Source organism: Ciconia boyciana, chromosome 10, assembly GCF_034638445.1.
Source record: "Ciconia boyciana chromosome 10, ASM3463844v1, whole genome shotgun sequence".
Classification (NCBI taxonomy): Eukaryota; Metazoa; Chordata; class Aves; order Ciconiiformes; family Ciconiidae; genus Ciconia; species Ciconia boyciana.
The window spans coordinates 16,575,019-16,596,891 of record NC_132943.1 but is presented as its reverse complement, the minus strand read 5'-3'; the positions used below and the strand labels follow the sequence as shown (position 1 = coordinate 16,596,891).

At 38.9% G+C, this 21,873-nt stretch overlaps 1 protein-coding gene across 4 annotated transcripts in view; it reads right to left on the bottom strand.

Moving 5' to 3' along the window:
• Positions 1–2,653: 2,653 nt before the first annotated feature.
• The window catches only part of GYPC (glycophorin C (Gerbich blood group)), a 42,015-nt gene continuing 22,795 nt past the window's right edge, over positions 2,654–21,873 (bottom strand). Inside the window, exons 3-5 of one of the 4 annotated variants that reach the window (XR_012044329.1) lie at positions 16,366–16,416; positions 11,529–13,810; positions 2,654–2,697 (exon numbers count right to left, since the gene is read on the bottom strand). Coding sequence is in view for 2 of the 4 variants with exons in the window: in XM_072874458.1 (XP_072730559.1) it covers positions 13,614–13,810; positions 16,366–16,416; positions 18,416–18,428 (261 nt within the window). In the remaining 2 variants the exon portion in view is untranslated. Of the gene's footprint in view, positions 2,698–7,945; positions 13,811–16,365; positions 16,417–18,415; positions 18,832–21,873 lie in introns of those variants that run through there. The other 3 variants (XR_012044328.1, XM_072874458.1, XM_072874457.1) reach the window with 3 other exon arrangements.

Genomic DNA, 21,873 nt, shown 5'->3' with positions numbered 1-21,873 from the left:
ACCTTCACTTGCAGTTCACAGACTGAAGGAGTGGGAGAAGAAAGTTGTTCTTCCTCTTGTTTTATGCTTTAAATTTAAGGGTGATGTCTTTCCTTTGCAAAGTGCTTGGGTTATGGATGATGGCAGAAAAAAAAATTTTTTTTTCCTTATCTTCTTGTCGGTGACTAACTCCAAATTTTACCTTCCTTACCTGCCTGCAATGATTTCTGGCTGCCATACGAACAGGATTATCCATTCTAAGCATTATAGATCCAGCAGTCAATTCAGAGATCTCTGGGAATTCTGAGTCAGTGAACTATATAGTATGTGGCTTTTTAACGTTAATAGGCAACTTAAATTTTGTTTGGTTTTTAATATTTCTTTTTAAAAAATCAATGACTTTCCAGGAATTTTGATCCAAAGTAATTACACTTATCAAATCCGTATTTTTTCTCATCTGTTTCAATTTCTTGCCGTTACCTTAAGCTGTTGCTGTCCGCAGAAAATGTGAGCAAAACTCTGTGCCTTCTTAAGAGAGAATCTCCAGCTTACACCCAATGCAAGATCTTGTGCAAGACGTGAAAATCAATTAAAAGTTATTTTTTTAGTCCTCTAAGACATTATATGCTTGTAATGTAGAGCTTTCAAACTTTTCCCCTTGATCTGAATATTTCTGTGAGGTAACTAACTTTGGACAAGCCCATAACGGTAAAACATTGTCAGTAAGTCTTCATTTTCAAATGAGCAGAAAAACTTGTTTAAAGCACCTTCCATCTTTGAAAGCATTTTCCCCCTCATAAACCTTGAAGTGCTACAGCAAAGCTGGAGCTGCCTGCATACAGAAGCCTGCCTGTCACTTGTGGAAAACTCAAATTTCATATATCAAGGGCTTGTGTGAAAATTGCTTTGAGTGTTAATTGCCCAAATGATTCAGCTTTATAAGAGCCTCTCTTATGTACTCAAGTATGTCTCATAGCACGCTGAGTGCCAAGCTCCAACAGAGAGCCAGCTGTGCTCTGCTCCCAGATGTTTGAAGAAGATAATTCTTGCCCATCATTTCAGTCCCCCCCTCCAAATCCCAAGAAGTTTGTTCAATGAGTCATTAATGCACAATAGCGTATTTCTTCTTTTTTTCTGTTAAAAGAATACTCTCCCTAGAATGTATGCAAGTTTGCCTTGGCTTATAATTACACTAGCACATTGTCAGATTAACTGTGCTGAGGAGATAAAACAAAAAGCATCAGTTCTGCAAAATTAAGACTCTTCCAATATAATTTAGAATGGATCTGATCCCTCTGCTTTCGAAGATGCTGTTTGTTTGCTGTGTTTGAGGTAATTTTAATTCTCCAATTTATCTGTTGCAACAGGAATTGCTGTTTGAAATCTAACAAAAAATATACTCAATCTTAAGTCTTGGATTCAAGCCTTTTCATAACTATTCTTCACCCAGGTCTCAATTTTCAATGTGTTCATGTATCAGATCCTTGACCAATTTACATTGCGTAGGGTTTTTTTTAAGTCAAAGTAGCTACATTGAAGTCAAGGGATCTGTGTTAATTTATACCAGCTGCCTGTGGGCTGAGATGAAACCCTGGATCCAAACAGCAAGAAAACAGCCTTTTACAGGGAGATCCTGCCTGGACTTTGCCTATCAGTGTGCAGGTGCAGAGAATTTCAAGGAAAGGTTTTCTGTGCTATATGGTGATAAAATATTTGTGAGAACCACAGCTTGATCTTCATAGTGAGTGACTACCATCAATTCCTACTCCTATCTGACTCAGCTGTCAGAAGAGATTTCTCTCAGACTATGTTGTAACTGAGTTTGAACAACCACAGATAGGCACTGGGTTAATTCAGCCTGTCTTTGTGGCCAGGCTGCTCTTGAATCACAAGTATATAGCTGTATTTACACAACGCAGGTGCTAGGCAATATGAGTTCACTTTCCACAGTTCCCAAGGTACTAAAGTAGAGCTCATCTGTATTCCCAGGTCCATGTGTTTATATATTCACCCACCAACACAGCATTTCTAGCCCACAGGTTGCTCTGGTTTTACAGCATCTGATCCAGCTGCTGTTGTGAGTTATGGATCCTTCCCAGCATCTGTAGCCTCTTTCAGTCGTTGTTCAAGTTATTGCGAAGTCCCTTTTTGCTAGTTCAATCAGAGGTGATAAGACCCTCTGGAAAGCATTTTGACTGTAGCTGATGGCCCTCACAAGCTGGCGGCAGATGTTGATGTGGAGATTATTGAGGTTGCACACAGATCTGAAAGACATGAGACAGCGGAGCTCCTTGTGGTAATGCTGGGATGAAGCAGCTGCTCTGAAACAGAGCCACAGCCACAAAAAGGTGTGCAAGTCTGGAGTGGCTAGAGCAGCTCTAGATGCTTCTTCTCTTTATGAAGCTGAGACATTTGCTTGTATCTCTATCAAATGATCCATCTAAAATTAGGACATACACACCTGGGGATACAAATCATTTGTTGATTTTGTTCCTACTGGTGTTAATGGGTACAGTGGTGCAAAGCTTAACATTCTCTATGTGGGCTTAGCAAAAGACCTTAAGAAGCACAATTTGTATTGCTATCTTGTCTCGTTGGCTGGAATATGAAATTCTGTAGTTTGCAAGTTTGTTTCAGTGAGGTGCTGTGCAGCCAGGGTATGTTGTTCAGAGTAAACATGTGAGATGTATTGCTGTTTCACTCACCAGCCGCAAGAACCTAGAAAACACAGGCAGAAACATACAGGCAGAGACTGAACATCTCCCAAGGTATGGAGATCTTTTTATTTCTGCTTTTTTACATTCAGGTGTTGCCTGTAGGTAGAAATACTATTTGGATTAGACTAGTTTAGCAACCACAGCAGCCACTGACATGACAACTGAATGGGCATGTAAATGTTCTGCATCCCAGTGGCTGTGTATACCCTTCTGGAGCAGAAGGCTATGTAAGTTTGGAGGGATTATTTTATTTTACTCCTATCAGGAATTTCACCAGCTAAGCTATACTGCTGTTAAAAAAAACCCCAAAACAACAAAACCTCGCACTTTAATAAAGTCCCAGTGCAAATCTGGGCACACTCAGAGGCCTTGCTCGTAGAACCAATGGAGTCCCTCATTCCTACTTTCCCAGTTTGTTTTAGACTTAGTTGCCTTTTTGACTGGGAGTACCAACTTGGCCAAGTCACCCTGGATATCTCACCTCATAGACTTCTTGGGCTGGCTGATTGTTTTTGTCTTTGATTTCTTTACAGACTTTCCCCATTCCAGTGTCCTTAACTAGAAGGACATGGGAAATCAAACCAATCCCAATTTGCTTGAAAGTCAATAGATTTTATGGCCCCAAGTGTCTACCAGTTTACCTTTAGAAAGTTGTTCACCTTAGCAAAGGGCCTTATCTCCTGAGCTCTGCAGTACTTACAATGCATGTCAACTGCTTTTAACCAATAGTGTTTTTTTCATATGGGAAATACTTTTAATAGGAGTGCTGGCTCCTTTTTACTCCAGAAACCACTAGAAAAATAAGCCAACACTTAACTATTTCATCGTTAATTTGCTGCAAATGGATATTTCAAATACTCGTTCTTTTCTTTATAATTCTCAGGAAATGCATCATTTTTCTGATGGTCTTTCCTAAGCAAATAAACTATAATGGGCAAATGTTACTGCTCTTTTGGGGAAGCCATTTGTCTGTTCTTTAACTCATAGAAGGCTTGTGGTGCCCCTATATTGACTGTAAGATATTGTACAGCTGAAGGGAGCCTCCTAAAAAAATATTTTCTAGCTGCAATGGGACAAAATATTCATGCCAATTTGTTGGTGGGGCAGAGAGAACTAAAATTTGTGTTTTATTGAAAAGGCATACTCTCTGAGTATATATCGTGATCTAGTGGACCAAGATGTGCGGGAAGTCACTTGTATTTTTTCTAAGCTATCCCACTGCATGCTTATACCAATACACCTCTTGTGTATTAAGTGTTCCTGACCAACTAAGGATGTGAGAGGGGAACCAGTCTCTGCTGGAAGCTTTCAGTTGCTTAGCTAAATCTGGAGAAGCTTCTGCTTTTAGTTATAACAGTCACAGTTTCAGTTCTCTTTATGATCAATGGCTTTTAAGGTACCAGCATGTATAGCTGCAGAAGTCTTCACCTTTGTGGAAGACAGTAGGCAGCAAATGGTTATTGTTAGGAATCATTGAACTTTACCTGACAAACAGGAGATTTTTGGTTTACTTGCAGAATCCAAAGGGTTTTCTGGTTTTCTTCAGAACCAACTTTAGTTAGAAAACCAAAGTCAGCTCTGACGATGCCAACTAAAATGAAATGAACATCCCACAAACCTACTACTACAACAGAATGTACTGTGACCCAACTGCATCCTTATGCAGCCGTGCACTGATAGATGATACTGTAATTTTCTCAGTCTTTCTGGAAGAATATTGGCTGAGAGTTAAGACTGAAGAAATACAGTGTTAAACTTGCACTCACAGCAACAAGATGGAGAAGACAATGTTGGAAAATGTTGAAAGATTGTTACCAAATAAAAAACAAGGATATGTTCTTGCAGATACCCTGGATAGCGACTACAGAGATACATATGTTAAATATACAATTTTAAGAAACTGCATAGCATTTTCTCTGGGACTTAATTTTCCATAATAATACCAATAAAACAAAACAGAGCCCTTGAAAGGTGTGAATTCCTGCCTGGACTCAAAGCTAGGCAATGAATGATTATATATATTTTCCCAGCTCTGCCTTAACCCGATGCACATAGAGAGAGAGAGGGCAAGACCTGGGAAGACACTGCACAAGAAAAATGATTATTAGATAAAATGACACAAACACATTCCACGAATGTTACTGCAGAGGGAAGATGAAACAAAAATATTACTTTGCTTTTGTGCAATGTTAACAAATTTTACTATGCAGCACAGAACTGTTGGAAAATAAATAGTTTCAGTGAATAATGATCTCTTATTAATCTGTTTGATTAAAAATGCTTTTTCATCATACTGATTATTTATTTACTCTTTATTGCAGAAAGGAGACATTTATGAGGAGTTAAGAGGTGACTTCTTTTCAAAAACAATTCAACTTTGGCCAAGGAAGTGGTTTATAGAAAAGGTATTGTTTGGTCCATGTCAGAACAATATTCTGGTAATGCTTTCTTTCAAATCTTCAATGTCTCCCTGCTTCATGTGGGGAGGCTGACCTTCTTTGTGAATGTGACCTTCATTCACGCCTATGCCATTAGCTTCGTTACTGAAATGCTACTGTTTTTTTGTGTTTGACAAAACTGTTTTGTCAAGTTATAAGTTTTTTTGTATGCCAACCCCCCCACCCCAACCAAACCAACAACAATACCCACCCTCCCCTGAAGACTGGATCTATGAAATGGTAAGCCAGAATTTAGTAAGAAAATTCCTGATCCTGCAGCAGGAGAGGACAAAAACTGGACTGGAGGGCTGGGGCAAAATGAAAAAATTGGGACAGGCTTTCAAAATCCATGTAACTTATACCTCCAAGTGGGACAGTGAGTCAGCTGACTTGGTAGGTCAGATAAGGTTTAAAGTAATTTGATCCTGAACTATTTGCTCTTCTCCTTGGGCCTCTAATTCATTTTTCATTGCAGTCAGTGAAGCTGCAGAGATGAGAGATCTGGTTAAACTTAAATGCAGCTGCCAGATGTTTTTTGGGGGGAAGAAGGGGAGAGAGGTATTGAATGTGAAGACTAAGAAAAATAATTCTTTGGGGGCTGGGCAGAAATCTCTATGACTAATTCTTGTGGTTTAACTTTTGGCAAGTGTTCAGCACCTTGCTGTTCAGGGGAATCAGCTTGTTCCTGATTCTGCACCATGCCTTTCATTTTTCATTCTGCTTTCTTACGTCCTGGTGTCAGAAGCATCACTCATGTCATGCAAGAAGAAAGACTGAGCGAGTCCTGAGCTCCCTTCATGGAACAACCGTCTTTATCCCTTTACCAGAAAACTGAGAGATGTAATAATCTCTCTGATTCTTCCACTTCTGTTCTGGTAGGTAAGTTGTGCTGCTGCTGAACAGAAGGGAATGGAGATATTTCAGCTCTATAGAAGAATTTCTGAGCACAAGGCTGTATTTATGCATAGCATTACAGGAATATTAGAAAAGGTATGGAGAGCCCTGAGGGTCACACATGCATTCATGAAACAAAAATTTATGAATGGAGAGGAAAGCAGAAATTGACAGTAAAGAATGGCAGAAAGTGTAATTTAATCGAAATATAATATAAAATCTTATTTGAGTTAAATATGATTTACAGTGAGCTTTATTAAAATGCTATTGATCACTCCATTAGGTGTTAGAATGAATAAAGATGATTGTTCCCAATAACCAAGAATGTGGTGTTGAGTTGCATTTTATCAGCATATCCATATGTCACATTGAGAAGGGCTTTCAAGTGAATCTGCTAGTAACCTCTCTGGGAGATTAAATACTTTCTTTCCAAGATACTGGAAACTGAGTGACCGCTTGGGTCTTCCTGGTCATTAGCCAAACATCAGAAATTAAGAAACCTCTCTATGTGCAGCCCTAGCAAGGCTAGCTGCAAAAGGTTTAGGTGTTACACCTTTTTTTTTTAAGCTGAAATAGAAATGTTAGTAAAAATCTTTGCTGGGAAGCACGTTCCTTACTGCAAGGTCTGCACCCTTTTTGTTCTCATTGTAGTCAAAATATCCTGTACTGAGGCTTTAGGTTCAGCACCAATGATACAAGGTGTGAAGCAAATCATATGTATGTGTAAGATATTGCTATGTGATGGCATATATTGCTGAAAACTCTTATTTTCATGTACTTCGGGGGTTTTTTTGATTATTTTTTCCCTTTTTTCCTCTTTGTTTCTGCTGTAAGCTTGTTTACTGGTCATCCATAAAGGATGAAGTTGGTCCCAACAGACTTTCATTATTTCTTGGCAAACAGCCTACAGCCAATCTCCATGCAATTACATGCCATGCAGTGCTACTGGTAACAGTACAAACCATCACAGATTTGGGCTGCTGAAGCACCTCCAATAACACTGAATCCCATTGTCAGATATGGTATGAAGTCAAGGTCAAATTTCATAATGTGTTGGCTAATAATGGAAGATCCAGTGCCTAGTCTTCAGTAGTCTTACCTCTTTGCTTGTCATCCCAGCAAGAACATTGCTAATGAACCTTTTGGCTATTGCTGGCCTCCTAACAGTCTTACGCATCAAAGTTCTATGGCACATGAAAGGCCCATTGAAAGAGCTGTTCTTACCACAACTTCTCCACTTATGGATATTAAAACTTAGATGATCCACTGTCCTTCTGTTACCCTCCAGGTTTTCACCATTTTGAGGCATCATTTTGACCCAATAATATATCACTTAAAGACCTACTTTTTTTTTTCCACTGACAACAATGATCTTTGAAAAAAGACATGGCAGAGGCAAGACTACAATACATATTATACTAGGCATAACCTCTGATTATTCTTTAACTAGGGATATATTAAGATAAAAGAAAAATTGTCTGGAAAGCATGAAGAACAAAGCAGAAGTATTCACATTTGGTAGCAGTTGGGTGGAAGGCAGGCCATCCATCAGTAAATACCCATTAGATGTTTATAAGCCTGCCTAGAATTTTTAAGGATATTGTGCATTAGATAATAGACCAGTGTACAGGTCCACACTGGCATCCACAGGGTAATGTTCCTTCAGAGAGAATTATTGTTTGATTTCTTATTTGAAGTTTGACTCCTTCTTAGATCTATCAAAAGCTTCTCTTGCTTTTTTAATGCAAACACCAGCAGTATATCTTTTAGGGTTTGCATGCTCTATTAAGAAAAATTCTAGCCTACTATTCCTTTTTGATCTATGTTCTTATGAAAACAACATAATTGGCAATTCTCAAAGTTCATGGTATTTTAAAAGAGAACAAAAATATGAGAACAGTCTTTTAAATGCTGAAAGTGACAACTTTAATTATGAAGTTATTTGTTTCTTCATATCTTAGCTCTTTTTTCCAATTAAAAATATAGTAGATTTACACCAGCAGTGTATTAATAGCTTTGTAAATACAAACATTATAGTCAGCTTTAACATACAATCAGCAGTAAGCTTTGAATTCTCTGTGTTCTCTATTCTTGTCATAGCAATGCTGCAATTCAAATAGACTTTAATACAACGTATCAGATACTTTCCGTCATACATACAGTTTGAAACAACAGAAAAATGGTGTGAAGACATGAGGTTATGCTGAAAGATCAGCCCTTATAAAGATTTCTACTTTACTTTAGTGTGTTCCTTTCTGACATGGGTGGGAATACAATTTTTTGCAGAAAGGATAAATATAGTCAGTGAAATCATTGCCCTGCTGAATTCAGTGGGATTTTGTCCCACCACACAGGGAACAGTCATGTAGAATAAGGATTCCTTATTTCCAGTCACTGACAATATTACCTTCTTAAACTAGAGGAGGACCTCTACTACTACAAATGTTTCATTTCTTCGTAATATGGTTGAAATTTTTACTCACCATATTTGTTTTTCTTTGATAGCGTTAACTTCCTTTATTAACTACCTGAATTTCCAGACATCAGATGTGTGTTCATTGCTTGTTCAGGGGTTCTTTGGTTTTCTGTCTTATATGAACTGCTGCTGTGAAGCTTCTGCATTTTCTAAACACACAAAGCTTTCTTATGTGAAGAACTGAGAGATTTTAGAAAATGCAATAAACAGCTCTTAATACATTTATCGTGAGTACTCTTTTGGTGTGTATTTACCAGCATTTTTTGATTGGACCGACACATGCAAGGAATTCAAACACCTCATATAATTCAAAGAAATTTGGTGTCAGCAGTTACCTTCAGCAAATACACTTTGATTTCTTCAAATGGCAATATCTATTTTGTTTGATAAAAAACTGCTCTCCATCTCTATTGGCATCTAATTACCTTCTCCCTCTCTGTATCTTTTTACTGATTTACATCTTGTCTCAGCATTGCCTGTATTCTGTGAGGAATCATCGCAGGCTGTAGCTAGTGGTGCCATCCTACTTATCCTGCAGATATAAATGTTTCAGCACCTTGTCTGCATTCCTTGCTGAAAGGGAACAGTCTTTTATTTCCCCGTCCTGGTGTTCCCCCTATGATCCCCAGATTTCATTTAAGAGAAAAATCGACGTCAATGTTCTGAGGGATCCTATGGTACTATTTTTAATAGCCCCCCAAAATGATTTGGTCCTGTTGTTCTAAAAAGAAATAAAAATATATATAGTTATCTTGACTAGTGGCTGATTAAATACTCCTCAGGACTGCATTAATGTGCAATGGCACATTGGACCTCAGGAAAACCTGGAATGATAGAAGCCAAGCCCCAGAAAAAAATGCGTATCAGGTCCAGTAATGGGTGGCCAGATACACATTTGGGACTGACTGCTTTTGGACAGAATTACTCTGCTGAGCTGTAATGCTGCTACAGGGTCTGACACTGGCAAAAAGTCATTTTTGTGCAGGGGAGGACAAAAATTAGAAGAAATTGAATTCCAGATATTAAGGCAGAATGGTAGAATATTGAATCTGTGAAGCCTGTTTTCAAAGCTTAACAAGAAGAGATGGTTTAAAAGGAGATTCATTTCCTTTTGCAAACAATGATTTTTTTTCAGGGAGAGAATTTGAAAAGCTCACTCTTAAAGCTCACCAATGTAATCAGAAATATTATGTTTAACTCTTGTAATTTCCATATATCCTTAAAAATGTCTTCTGTTCCTACAAGATCATATTTATCCTCTCTCTTCCAACTCCAGGAAATATTGGTCATTTTGATGCACAGCTTTCCTGTACATCATTGAAAATGACTTATGCTTGTAAACATGGGCCAGTGGCTTTCTGTGCAAAGTGGGATTCAACAAGCTTTCATGGGGCATTAAGTCATCAGAACAAAACTGAGTTGCTTGAGGGACTATCATTCTGTTTCCTTGTTTAGTGAATACTAGAGGTTTATAGCACTAAATTTAACTAACTAGAGAGCTTGCAGTACTATTTTTAGACTTTTTTTCTGTGAAAATGTGGCATATGTGATCACTGTAAATCAGTCTTATGTCAGGTTGGTCAGGTTTGATCAAATTTGACACAGGATTGGAAGTCCAAAGCTAAAACCTTTGTGAAAATTGGTTCTTGGCTGGCAGAGAGGGACAGAGTATCTTCACTGATAAAAATAAATAAATAAATACATAAGTAAATCGCCACTCCTCTGCCATAGGGAAGGCAGTAGGGATCCAGATGGGAGCCTGCAGGACTGCAAGCAAGAATGGCAGTCATGGTTGGGGAAATGGGGCACCAGAGAGCTGCAGGACAACAGGCCACAGCAGTGGAGGGACCTGGGATAAAAGTATGTGAGGGGAAAAGAAACTGTTTCCTTAATTATCCTATTCAGGAAGCAAATTATAAAAATCATTTAATCATCAGTGATGAAAAGCTATGGCTGCCAACCGAGACGTCTCAGTGTTGTACATAATGTTTGTTTTAGCACAGTATGTTGCTTGCAGAAGGATGTTTTGCTAATTAGTCCTAAAAGTTATAGGAAGTTTGTAATGCATTCTTTTTACAACTAAATTAAATGACTCAAGACAGTAGAGTTATTGTATAAGTAAAAAATAGCAGGATCAGGCCATTAGAGTCTGCCAGTCATCAGATGTCTTGAGCTTTCTTCATTGCAAAGCAAAATTTGTCCTGAAGAAAACAAATAAACAGAAAATCTCCACAAACCATCTCTTCTCTCTGTTCAGCGTGCTTGAGTCATTTCTAAATACACAAAGCCCTGGAACCCAAAAGGATGCTGTAAAAAAAATAAACTAATTGAAACTGTAGCTGTTGCCAGAGTCACTGCTCTGCAAATATTCAAAGTGGCTCATTACCAATAGGGAAGCTGTTGCTGTATGCTTGGACTGTCAGCCTAGATGAATAGGGAAATGGGATAAATAGATTTAATTAAGCTCCTGAGAAGGGATATAGTCAAAGACCAGTAGTTGCATTCAGTTTAGATTTAGGGGAAGCAATGACACAAAAAGTCGGGTGTTGACTGAACTGGCAAGAATTGGCTGAGCTCCACTGAACTCATGTTGTACCACCAGAAAATCTGGCCTCTATAGTTCAAATGTGGACAGTTAGTCTGTCTCAGTCCACCCCATAATTAAAAAACTCACACACACCCCAAAAGAGAGACTAATTCAGGTTCTCCTGTGTATCAGGTATGACACAGTTGTCTAATCATAATAAGCAGGCTCAAGTTGCAAAGAACAGAATTTCATGAATGGGGAGGGAGGCAGGAATTTATTCCCCATGTCCCTCACACCTTCCTCTCAAGTTAATTTTCTTTAACAGCCAAACTTACATTGTATGGTTCTGAGTATATGAAAGGCAACAAAAGGCTGGTAGTCCTCTATAGGTCCTGCTAGCACTGGAGGAAAGTGTTTTGGTATTTCCACGCCTTGTGTGGGAGACGCAGCAGAGCTCAAGTCACGCTGTTTACCCTCTCCTCAGAGGAAATATTTACCTTTTTATTGAACTGGAGAGTCAGGGGTCTTCAGTTTTACAAGCTCAGTCTTACAGCTAAGATTAGTAAATTTCTCCAACACTTGTCCTAGAAAAATAAAACCAGATTCCTTTTTCGGAAGTAGTACAAATATTAAAACAATAACTTAGAAGGAAAGAGTCAGGTGCATAATATCAAAATATTTGAGCTCTGCTAGTGCTGGGTTTTGTGCATTTTATACTGCACTAGCCATAGAATACAATGTGGTTGTGCAATGGTATGTTATAAAAAATATCTTAAGCATTTAGTAAATTTGGCACGATTTTGATATTCTTTGGTTAAAATGCAACCATGCAGGGATTTAAGATTCAAAATCAAAGCTATTGGGATTCAAAGAGTAATTCAGAGTCCATCTCCTTCAGGTACTGAGAAAAGACTGAGATTGTGGTTGAAAAGACAAAAATATCCCATTTCTTCACTTGGATCCTCGGAGTCTTTTTTTGTTCAGATCTGTCTTCTTTTACAGCATTTTTGTGGCCAACGTCAATAATGAATACTGGAGTCCAGGAGCTTTCCAGGCTTTGGTGCCAAGAAGTGAGCACAAGTGATCAGCAACAATGTCTTGAAAGCACAGTTGTAGATGACTTTATATATATGTACACACATATATAGATCAAAACACAGGAAAAAACATACCAAGTTGAGCAGAGCTCATCAGTGTCTTATTTGTGATCATTTATTTCTCCCCCTCTGTTTTCAGTAGTCCAGGGCACCATCGCAGATGCGGATGAGCAGGTGCAGAGAACAATTATCCTATTTCCAGAGCTAATTGTGGGCTTCAATTAGGAAGCCAACTTACTGGGGTAAAGAAACTCATCACTGTCGATTCTTAGGCAAGGAATAAGATCTTTTCATGTGACCCACCATGACTAAACTATTTATTTATTTATAATAAAGCATCGATGGTCAGTGTAATTCTCTTACCTAGCACAATGCAAAGGCTATACGGAGGCCATACAGAGGGAGACATCAATACAAGCCAGTGGGATGCAGATGAGCAAGCTTCTTTATAGTGGCAGTCTTATCGTTGCATTTATAAAATATTTATCAGTATCTGCACCAGAACTGAATTCCTCTCCCTGCAAAAATCCAAAATCCTGCTGGCGGATGTTCAAGAGAATTTTCCAATGCAAAATAAATAAATAAATATTCAGGCAAAAATATCTTACATGAAAAAATCTATCTGAGCTCCATTGTTTCAAAAGGCCTGCTCAAACCAAGATGCTTTACCTTTTAATATCTATCTATTTATGCATGCATGCAGGGAACCTACCAACTAATTGGAATCATACTTGTAAGTCTACTGACTATTGTATACTGCATTGTAAATGCCAACATTTTGCAGTTCTCAAGCTGCCATGCAGAACAAGTTAGAAATAAATCCTTCATTCTTACATTTTCCATGTTTTCCAACAGTTTTATTTCTTCAAAGTGTCTTTGACTTTTTATATATATAAAATTCAAAAGAAAAATAAAAAAATTTCCCAATCTAAATCCCCAAACAAACAAAACAAACTCCCCTGTGCCAGCAAAATTGCACATTTAAGGGGAGGGGGGAGATATCTGGGCTACAAAGCTATTTTTTTTCCAGCTACATCAGTTTTATCTAGTCTAATGTTTGTTCTGTGACCATTTGAAATTCAATTCCAGGTAGCTCTGTATCATATCAGCATAGGATGCATCATTAACTCTAAGAGGATGTTTTCCATTGGCATCTGCTGTTTTCACCAAATGTCAAGGCTTGACATTTGCTATCTTTATCTGATTTTGGTGTATCACTCATACTGAGATTTTGTTTCTTCTCATCTGATATTGATTTCAACTGTGACCAGCTGTGTTGCTAATAAAATCAACTGGCAAGTATCTGGCATTTAGTTCTTCACCGGTAGAGGAAAAGAAACAACCCAGTGACAAAAAAAAGTAAAGAGATACTTTTTGACTAGGATGCTTGCCTGTATCCTCATATTATCCATCTCTTAGCACTTCTGTTGATGTAGCATTTCTGATTGATTCCTTTGGGGGAGTCTCCATGGAAATCCTTGCCTCTCAGATGAAATATTCCTTTTTGCTCTCATCCACCGCTTCCTGGAGAGTGGGGTCATTTTTCAAAGCGGCATCTGCGCTTTCGGCGAACTCAGTTCCTTTCGCCTCATTGGTGTGGTAGGTGCCCTTATGCCTGTACATGTACCGGACCATCACCACCAGCAGGCAAATGAGGACAAATACCACTGCAGCAATCACACCTAGAGGAAAGATACCAGTTAAATGTATTGTCAGTGATAAAATACAAGCAGTATCTTATAGCCAGGCATTGCAACTTGAATTACTTGATAGGGAAAAGTCCATGTATCATAAGATGTTTGCATGTTGCAGCGGCCAGGGTCAGAACAAAGTCTGACACTGCAAAAAACAAGATGGGATATAGATACTGCAGGAATGCAGGTGAAAATCTCACTAGTTTTCTTTTAAATCAATGGCTTGATTTTGTTGAACTCATTGGAGCTAAAAGTTCTTAACAAAATGAGGAGAAATAAGAGAACATAAAGGAAAACCAATAGGTTTCTTTCATCCTTCTGGTAACATATACCCAGGGGAGTTTGCAGGCAACCTGACCCTGCCTTCATGAGTGTACTCTATTTCAGGAGTACAGGGCACTGAATATTTCTTAGGAGACATTCAACAAATAGCAGGAGCCGTGTGACTGCAGTACTGCTCTGTATTTGCAAGCTGCCACTTCATGCTGTGTTCTAATTAAGAAAGTCTGATTGTAATGAATGTGGAAGTGACCCCTGGGAGGAGGAAGGGATTGTGGGTAGATCTTTCCTGTCTCCTGGACTAAGGCTAATTACTAGCAACGTGTTGGCTGGACAAAAATTTCCATAGGTAACCCAAATGTGCATAGGACTAAATGGTGAATGGAAGCACTCCTAGTGAAGGAAAGTAAATCCAAGTTCCAGGGCTGGTTGTGCAGAGAACACTGTGTGTCTTTGCTTCCCACAGCCCTTTCCTTTTTTTCCTTTTCTACCGTGAAAGGTAGAAGTCCATAAAAGAGAGGCACCCCGATAAGTCATTGTTAAAAAATTACAAGCTGTATCCCCTTCCCTCCAGATGAAATTGTTCACTTAAGAATCCTGAAAATAAATGAATTATTTTGAAGTTTATTCAACTTGTGTGATTTTTATTTTCTTAACACTTTTTGGATACAACTGAGGTGTGCTTATAAACTCTTTAGCTGTGATTCTGCACAAGTACATGATACTGAGCCGATTCTATAGTCACATGACTCCAGTAGTAAACCAAACATTAAAGAAATACACAATAAAAAGCACCAGAACAGGACATTCCTAGGAAAATTCCGTATGTGGAGTGTGAAGCTTCTGTGAGAATGCAATAGGTAGAAGTTAATCTGACTCATTGTAGGGATCTACAGTTCAGGAGGCTCCATCTGAGTTACTCCCCTTGGGCTTTCCCCAACACTGGATACTTTTAAGATTCAGCTGAACAGGGTGCTGGGCCATCTTGTCTAGACCATGCTTTCGCCAAGAAAGGTTGGACCAAATGATCCTTGAGGTCTCTTCCAAGCTGGTATTCTATGATTCCTCTACCATCAGTGGATGGTGTATGTGTGGGTGATTCCTCTTCTAGAACTTAATTCCTACATTTGGTCAGATGAATCGCTCCTGGAAATGCCTACTATTCTGCAGAGACAATGCGGGGTATATAGACAGTGTCTCTTTTCTGTCCCCTGTGTTCAAGATATGTGGCAGGAGTGGGTATCTCCAAAGCTTTAGCTTTATCGGCATCAGTAAACTGAGTGAGGATACCCTATTGGCATAAAACAGGGGAATGGACAGAACATTAGCAGGGTAAATAAAAATGATGACTCTGTCTTTAAAAATATGCCTGCAATGTCATCCTGCTGATTTTATGGTGCCTGGTTCTGGAAAGTGAAGTTACTGCTGGCAGAAATGAAATTGCTTATACAAAGAACTTTAGGTTTACAATAATATCATAGTTGCAGTGGGGGCTTCATCAATTTTTAGGACCTCACTAGTATCCCTTGACACAAGAGACTTTAATAGGCTCTGGATGTAGCACAATATTAATAAGCCTAAGGGACTAAGTACAAATCAATTTACCTGCTACTTGTTCATAGAAAGCTGAAATTAAAGTTACGGGAGATGGGACCTGAGGGAAATATAGCAGAACCTCACCAATTTGCACTAATGATTGGTATACCCCCTTGTGAATGACTGAAATTAGTGCGTTAGCATGGAAATGAACAAACACAATAAAAATAAAAAGACAGGTTCTCTCCGTGAACATAGCTTTGCTCATTTATTCTGACAACTGTATTTAGTTTAAATGCATGAGGGAGCTTTAATGGAACACCAGGAAATGCACCGTGGTATATTCTGTAAAAATAAAGGGTCAGCTGGTATGAGTTAGCATGGCTCAAATCAAGGGTGTTGCACCAGTTTTGTATTAAATTACAATCTTGGTCCAGTGAATAATAAAGAATATCAGAGGTTGACTTTGCTGCTGGACTGTTAGGTATTTTGTCTTAAAATTAGGAAATGGATGGGGGTTGTACTGCTCGCTATATGGTTTATGCTCATTATCTCATCTTGTTATCTTGCCAATAGCCCCTCTGGGAGCAGATTTCCCACTGGCCTAATTAACTCTAATTGCGCCACTCCTGTTTTGTCAGCAAAGTAGGGGTTTTGCAAAATGCAAGGCATCAACCAACCCGCAATTTTAATTCTAATGGTGCTGCTTAGTATGGTCTGCTACTTACCTCCAATAACAGCCACATCTGCTCCAGCTGTGGGTCTCTCAATGTCTTCATCTATAAATAGATATGGACATACAAAACTTAATTAAAGAAAAAGGAATTGGATCATATGTAACAGCAGTGACTGTACTGGTGGTGCTGTATTATTTTAACCTCTGAAACTCAGAACTTACTTAAACAAGATCTTGCATTAGCAAAAGACATTTATGAAACATCTCATTAGAATTAGGTGTACTGTAACAGTTTTCTGTCACCATAACACTGGAAAATAAATAGCTAGCACATTATGTAAACTATCATGGCCCTCAGGGAAACACCTACTGTTTACTATGAGCACTTACCTGTAACATCCTCCAGTGAATGATTAAATTAAGAGTATTCAGGTACCGTGATTACTATTAGAAAGGTAGTTTTAGGGAAAAAATGTTGGTGCCTATTTATTTTCCCATTTATGGCTCTTCAGAGTACGGTCTGGATCTTGATTTGATGCAAATTAATCTGGCTCTATTGATTTCAATTAGTATATATTTATCTGCAATATCCTGTTTTTAATCTTCGCATTTGTTTTCTTTTAAACCTGCATTTGGAATCAAAGCAAGCCTGTTATGTGTGTAGTATAGAACACAGTTGTCACTTAGAGTAAGTCTGAATTTGATGCTGATAAATCAAATTACGTTCTTTACTGGATTATAATTTATAAAAAAAGATAACTTTGCAATTTAAATGCAAAAGAGAAGTACCTGACCATGTCCTTTTAGGAAGTAAGAAATTGGTCTGAAAAGTTGTAAGCTGCTGAAAGAGCAGTTAGAATTTGAATTACATTTTTATCTTAATTATACCACTGTTGTGGTTTACTAAAACAACTATTACTAAAAATATCCAAAACAACTAATGAATAGCCAAAGTGTTTTAAAGGGGAGAGGAAAAAAAAAATCCTAAAAATCAGTGAGGATTTTTCTCTCTTTATTATCTGACATAGACCTTAAGTGAAAGTAAATTCATATAGACAATCAGTTCTTCACTAGCTTCTTTGTAGTTGATCAGGGTACAATTTTGATCTCGTTTTCTGCTCCTTATTTCATGCCATTGGTATCAGCTCACTTAGTCCTGAATTATGTGGATGTCTGAGAAGGCGATAAACTCCTGGAATTTTTCCATGCTAGGTTTATGACTTGACACCCCTTTCTTTTTTTATTATTGTACTATTTATGCAATTTTAAGCGATACTGGTTTCCGAATAAGCCAAATAGCTCTATGTGAAGTATTTTTTAATTTCCCTTTGGTAAATACAGTGGATAGAAAAATTCTCTGGAAAAGGTAAATATGCTAATTACAAATCCTTCTATAAATTCAACATTGGCTCTCCTTTTGCTAAATCTATGATAGTTGATGCGAGGATAAGACACTATCAGGAGCTTTGTCCTTACTCATGTCCGGTCTCTTATATCAAATTGCAATAAACAGAGGAGAGCTGAGATTTAAAGGATCCCTCTCTTCCCAAACATGGGAGATGCTTTTTCTGGAAAGTCGGAGTCCTCTCCTCTCACCCAGAGATCCTTCCCACATTTTCTTCCAGCTATACACTGATGGAAAGACTGAGCACGCCTTGTGCAATTTAAAAACTCTAATTATGTCTACGTCCATTCAAAACCCATGTGCCTCAGAAGAGATTAATTGCTTCAAGGTCAAACTGTTCTGTATCTCTTTATACACCAAATATATGCAGCATGCCAAAAAAGCAGGCTCCTCTACAGCAATCAAATACTTGAAGGTGTGAATTCTAAAGTGCTTTCCTAGCCACACAGCTTGCTTCCAAACATTAATTCCAGATAAAATCTTTATCTCTTTAATTATAAAAAGGTATGTGAGTAACTATCTGCTCTTTCCTGTCGTTCCCAGGTGCCTCTCAGATTCAGATAACAAGCAGGTGCCTTATCTCTAGTACTTGCCACCAAAGTGCTTTTTGATAATGGATTACAGTATCATCACTTTGCAGAAAAGTTTTCATTTCTATACTGTACTTTCTAAGTTTTCAGAAGAATGTTGGACCCACCTTGAGCTACCATGTAGTCGGCACAGATCTCTTAAGCTGATGACGCTGTGCCATTCAGCAACCTGCTAACACCATGATATGGCTTCACTCACCACAGTTGCCATTTTACTGCAAGCACATGAGTCTGACTTCTCCTTTGTGTGTCAACTTTTTACCACAGAAAGTGCTTGCTGTCCTCTCAGCTGGCCTTTTGCTGCATCATCTGGAGTGCCAGGACACTGCAGCTACCACCAATGACCAAAAGTTTCCAGGGTCTGCTCTCCAGTCACTTTCAGAGCAAGGATGATGGAGGGGTGAGAGGGACTCTCAACGCCTGCCTCACAGTACCTGAAATTTCACTTTGTCCAAAAAAAGCCATGATGTGACTCATGGCAATATCACAATATTGCTAGGCGGGGGGGGTGGTATCAGTGTCATTCAAGATTCAAGCAGTATCACCCTTCATGAAACATGACTGAGGAAAATTCAAGGCACGTGCTCATGAAATGAGGCCATCTTCCCAGAGTAAGGGTGAGACAACAGCCACTCTCCAGACAGGAATCCATGCTTGGCCAGGAACCTCAGCATGTTCTCTTTAACTTCAGCTCAGTCTAGGTGAGAAATACACTGCATTACTGTAGGATCGAATCTTCACTGTCTGAGGCAGAAAAGATATCCATCATACTGGAGAAATTTTTAGCTGAGCAATGGCTGTAGGCTTTGGCCTTCTTGTACCTTCTTTATTCTGCTCTTCTTCATGTGCAGAGCACTCGGAAATCTGTGTTTCAGTAACTGCTGTTGCACCTGTTTTGGTTATGTTCCTTTTTTTCAGGGACATCTTTTGTGTTATCTGCTGCTAAATTGTCCTTGCAAAACTTCCTCTCACTGTTATACTGGCCCTTATCCATAGATACGATCTGATCCTGAGAGTGTTTAGACAGTGTTGTTTAGTGCCATTGGTTACCATGACACGCAGAAATCAAAAGACTGTGGGAAAACTTGTTTTTCATAAAATCTCTGGCCATCAGAATGACTTGGCTAAACCAAGAATAGAACATACAAACGAAATTGCCTCTTGTTGGAAAGTATGTTTCTAAAAGCCAGAATGAAGGGAAAGAAATGCCTTTGTGCCATGACCTGAAATTAATCAAATTCCAGTTCTGCCCTGTGCTGGTTTTGGCTGGGATAGTTAATTTTCTTTATAGTAGCTAGTATGAGGCTATGTTTTGGATTTGTACTGTAAACAGTGTTGGTAACACACTGATGTTTTAGTTGTTGCTGCACTAGTCAAGGACTTTTCAGCTTCCCGTGCTCTGCCAGGTGCAGAAGAAGCTGGGAGGGGACACAGCCAGGAGAGTTGATCCAAACTGACCAAAGGGCTATTCCATACCATATGGCGTCATGCTCAGTATATAAAGGTGGGGAAGAAGAAGGAAGGGGGGGACGTTTGGAGTGATGGCATTTGTCTTCCCAAGTAACCATTACGGGTGATAGAGCCCTGCTTTCCTGGAGATGGCTGAACACCTGCCTGCCCATGGGAAGTAGTGAATGAATTCCTTGCTTTGCTTTGCTTGCATACATGGCTTTTGCTTTCCCTATGAAAGTGTTTTTATCTCAACCCATGAGTGTTCTCACTTTTACTCCTCTGATTCTCTTCCCCATCCCACTGGTGGGGAGTGAGCGAGTGGCTGTGTGGGGATTAGTTGCTGGCTGGGGTTAAACCATGACATGCACATAAACTTACAGATAAGGAATTTTGCAATAGAACAATTGCTACCTGTCTCATTCTCATCAATCAAATCATTCTGAGAAGGCAGCAGCCTCTGAAAGCCCCAGGAATATTCCTGACTTAAATACTGCAAGCAGATCTCTGGCTTTGTGCTTCAAAGGTAAAAAGCCAATACAATTAGCTTTTATGTTAATGTCGCCAGTGGTGAGCTTTTCCTTCCAAATTTGTTGGTAAATTTGTTAAACCATCTCCTCCAGGTGTGATTTTCCAATAAAACTTGTCTTTTATTAATTTTGACAGTTTTTTTCTAGTTTAAACTGATCCCATTCCATTTTCTCTGAGGAGCACTTGTTTGAAGGAGGCAGGTCCAGCAGTGAAAATGTTTGAGGTTCAGCACTCTCCTTGTTTTCCTATGCACTTCTCCTGGCAGTTGTAACGGTTTCTTTTGTTCTTTAAATTATAAACCTGAACCACAAAAAACCATAAGTCACTTCCTGCTCAAAAATTATGACACTGGCTTTAAAATAATTTAAAACTTTTTTATTTGCCCTTTCTTTCATACCTGAGCTTCATTCAAATCTTACATTCCAGCCCTTCTCTACAATACCAAAGACAAAATGCGCTTCATAGATGAAAACTGAGGTTTTGGCATGATTTTGTGACACCAAGGAACAGGTCTTTAAGGAAAACACAAAGTATTATGAGAATCCTGACAAAGATGCAAGACTTATCAGTGAGCTACTTTCAAAGCGTAACCATGTTAAGACATCCAAACTGACAAGCCATTCAGCTCACATGGTGATGGGAAGGGGCATATTCATTCCCAAAATACTTTCTCCCGTCCAGCATACAAAGCATAGATTTTAGATCCTGCTACTTGCAGAAAACAATACTTTGATGTGCTTCTGTGGCTACTGTCAGTGACACATGGGATAAACTTGCGGAGAAGTTCAAACTTTTTAATTTTTCAGGCATCATTTTCACCTGCTAAAGGAGTTTCCAGAAAAAAATCGGGTACTTGCACCCTTAGTGGTTTTGCAGTCAGCACTGTAGTTAGCAATTTAGTACCTACATGTTTGCTTGTTATGGATTTACGCATGGAAAAGGCATGAAAGGAAAACTGTACCTGCAAGGGGATCCCCATTTGGCACATTTGATATGAATGCATGGGAATCATCCTACAGGATAGATCTAATCTACTCATGCGAACTACCAAACCTCTGCTGTGTAATCCACAAGGGCAATTTGATGGGATAACATAGACCTTACCCCAGACTTCTCAGTGTCTCTCTCATTTCCTAAGATAAAGCTTCAAACTAAAGCTTGACAAATGTTTACTGCTAAGTAGTGTTGAATATAGAAAGAAAAGCCCGAGATTACAGCTCATGTCATGATTTCCTTGCAGCTGTGGGTGATACTGCTGTTTTGGAGTGAGTAAGTCAAGCTGAGTGTAGAGATATCTATGTGTGACAAGCAGCTTTTACAGCACTGTTTTCAAACCCACTCAGCACCAGTCAGGCAGCACTGCTCCTGCTCCTGCCTTTCAGGACTTTCCTACCCACAAGTTTGTGCTTTCGATTCTTAGCAACCTAAGCCATCCCTTACCATGATGCTCCATTGCTGCCTGCTTGTGCTTACAATCTCAGATGAAGCCTTGGCTGCTAAATTACACTCAAGTAGGTCTCTAAGTGCTTTCTTGGGCAACCCATTTTCCCTCTTGATGTGCCTGTTCGTTGCATAAGAAGTGCTT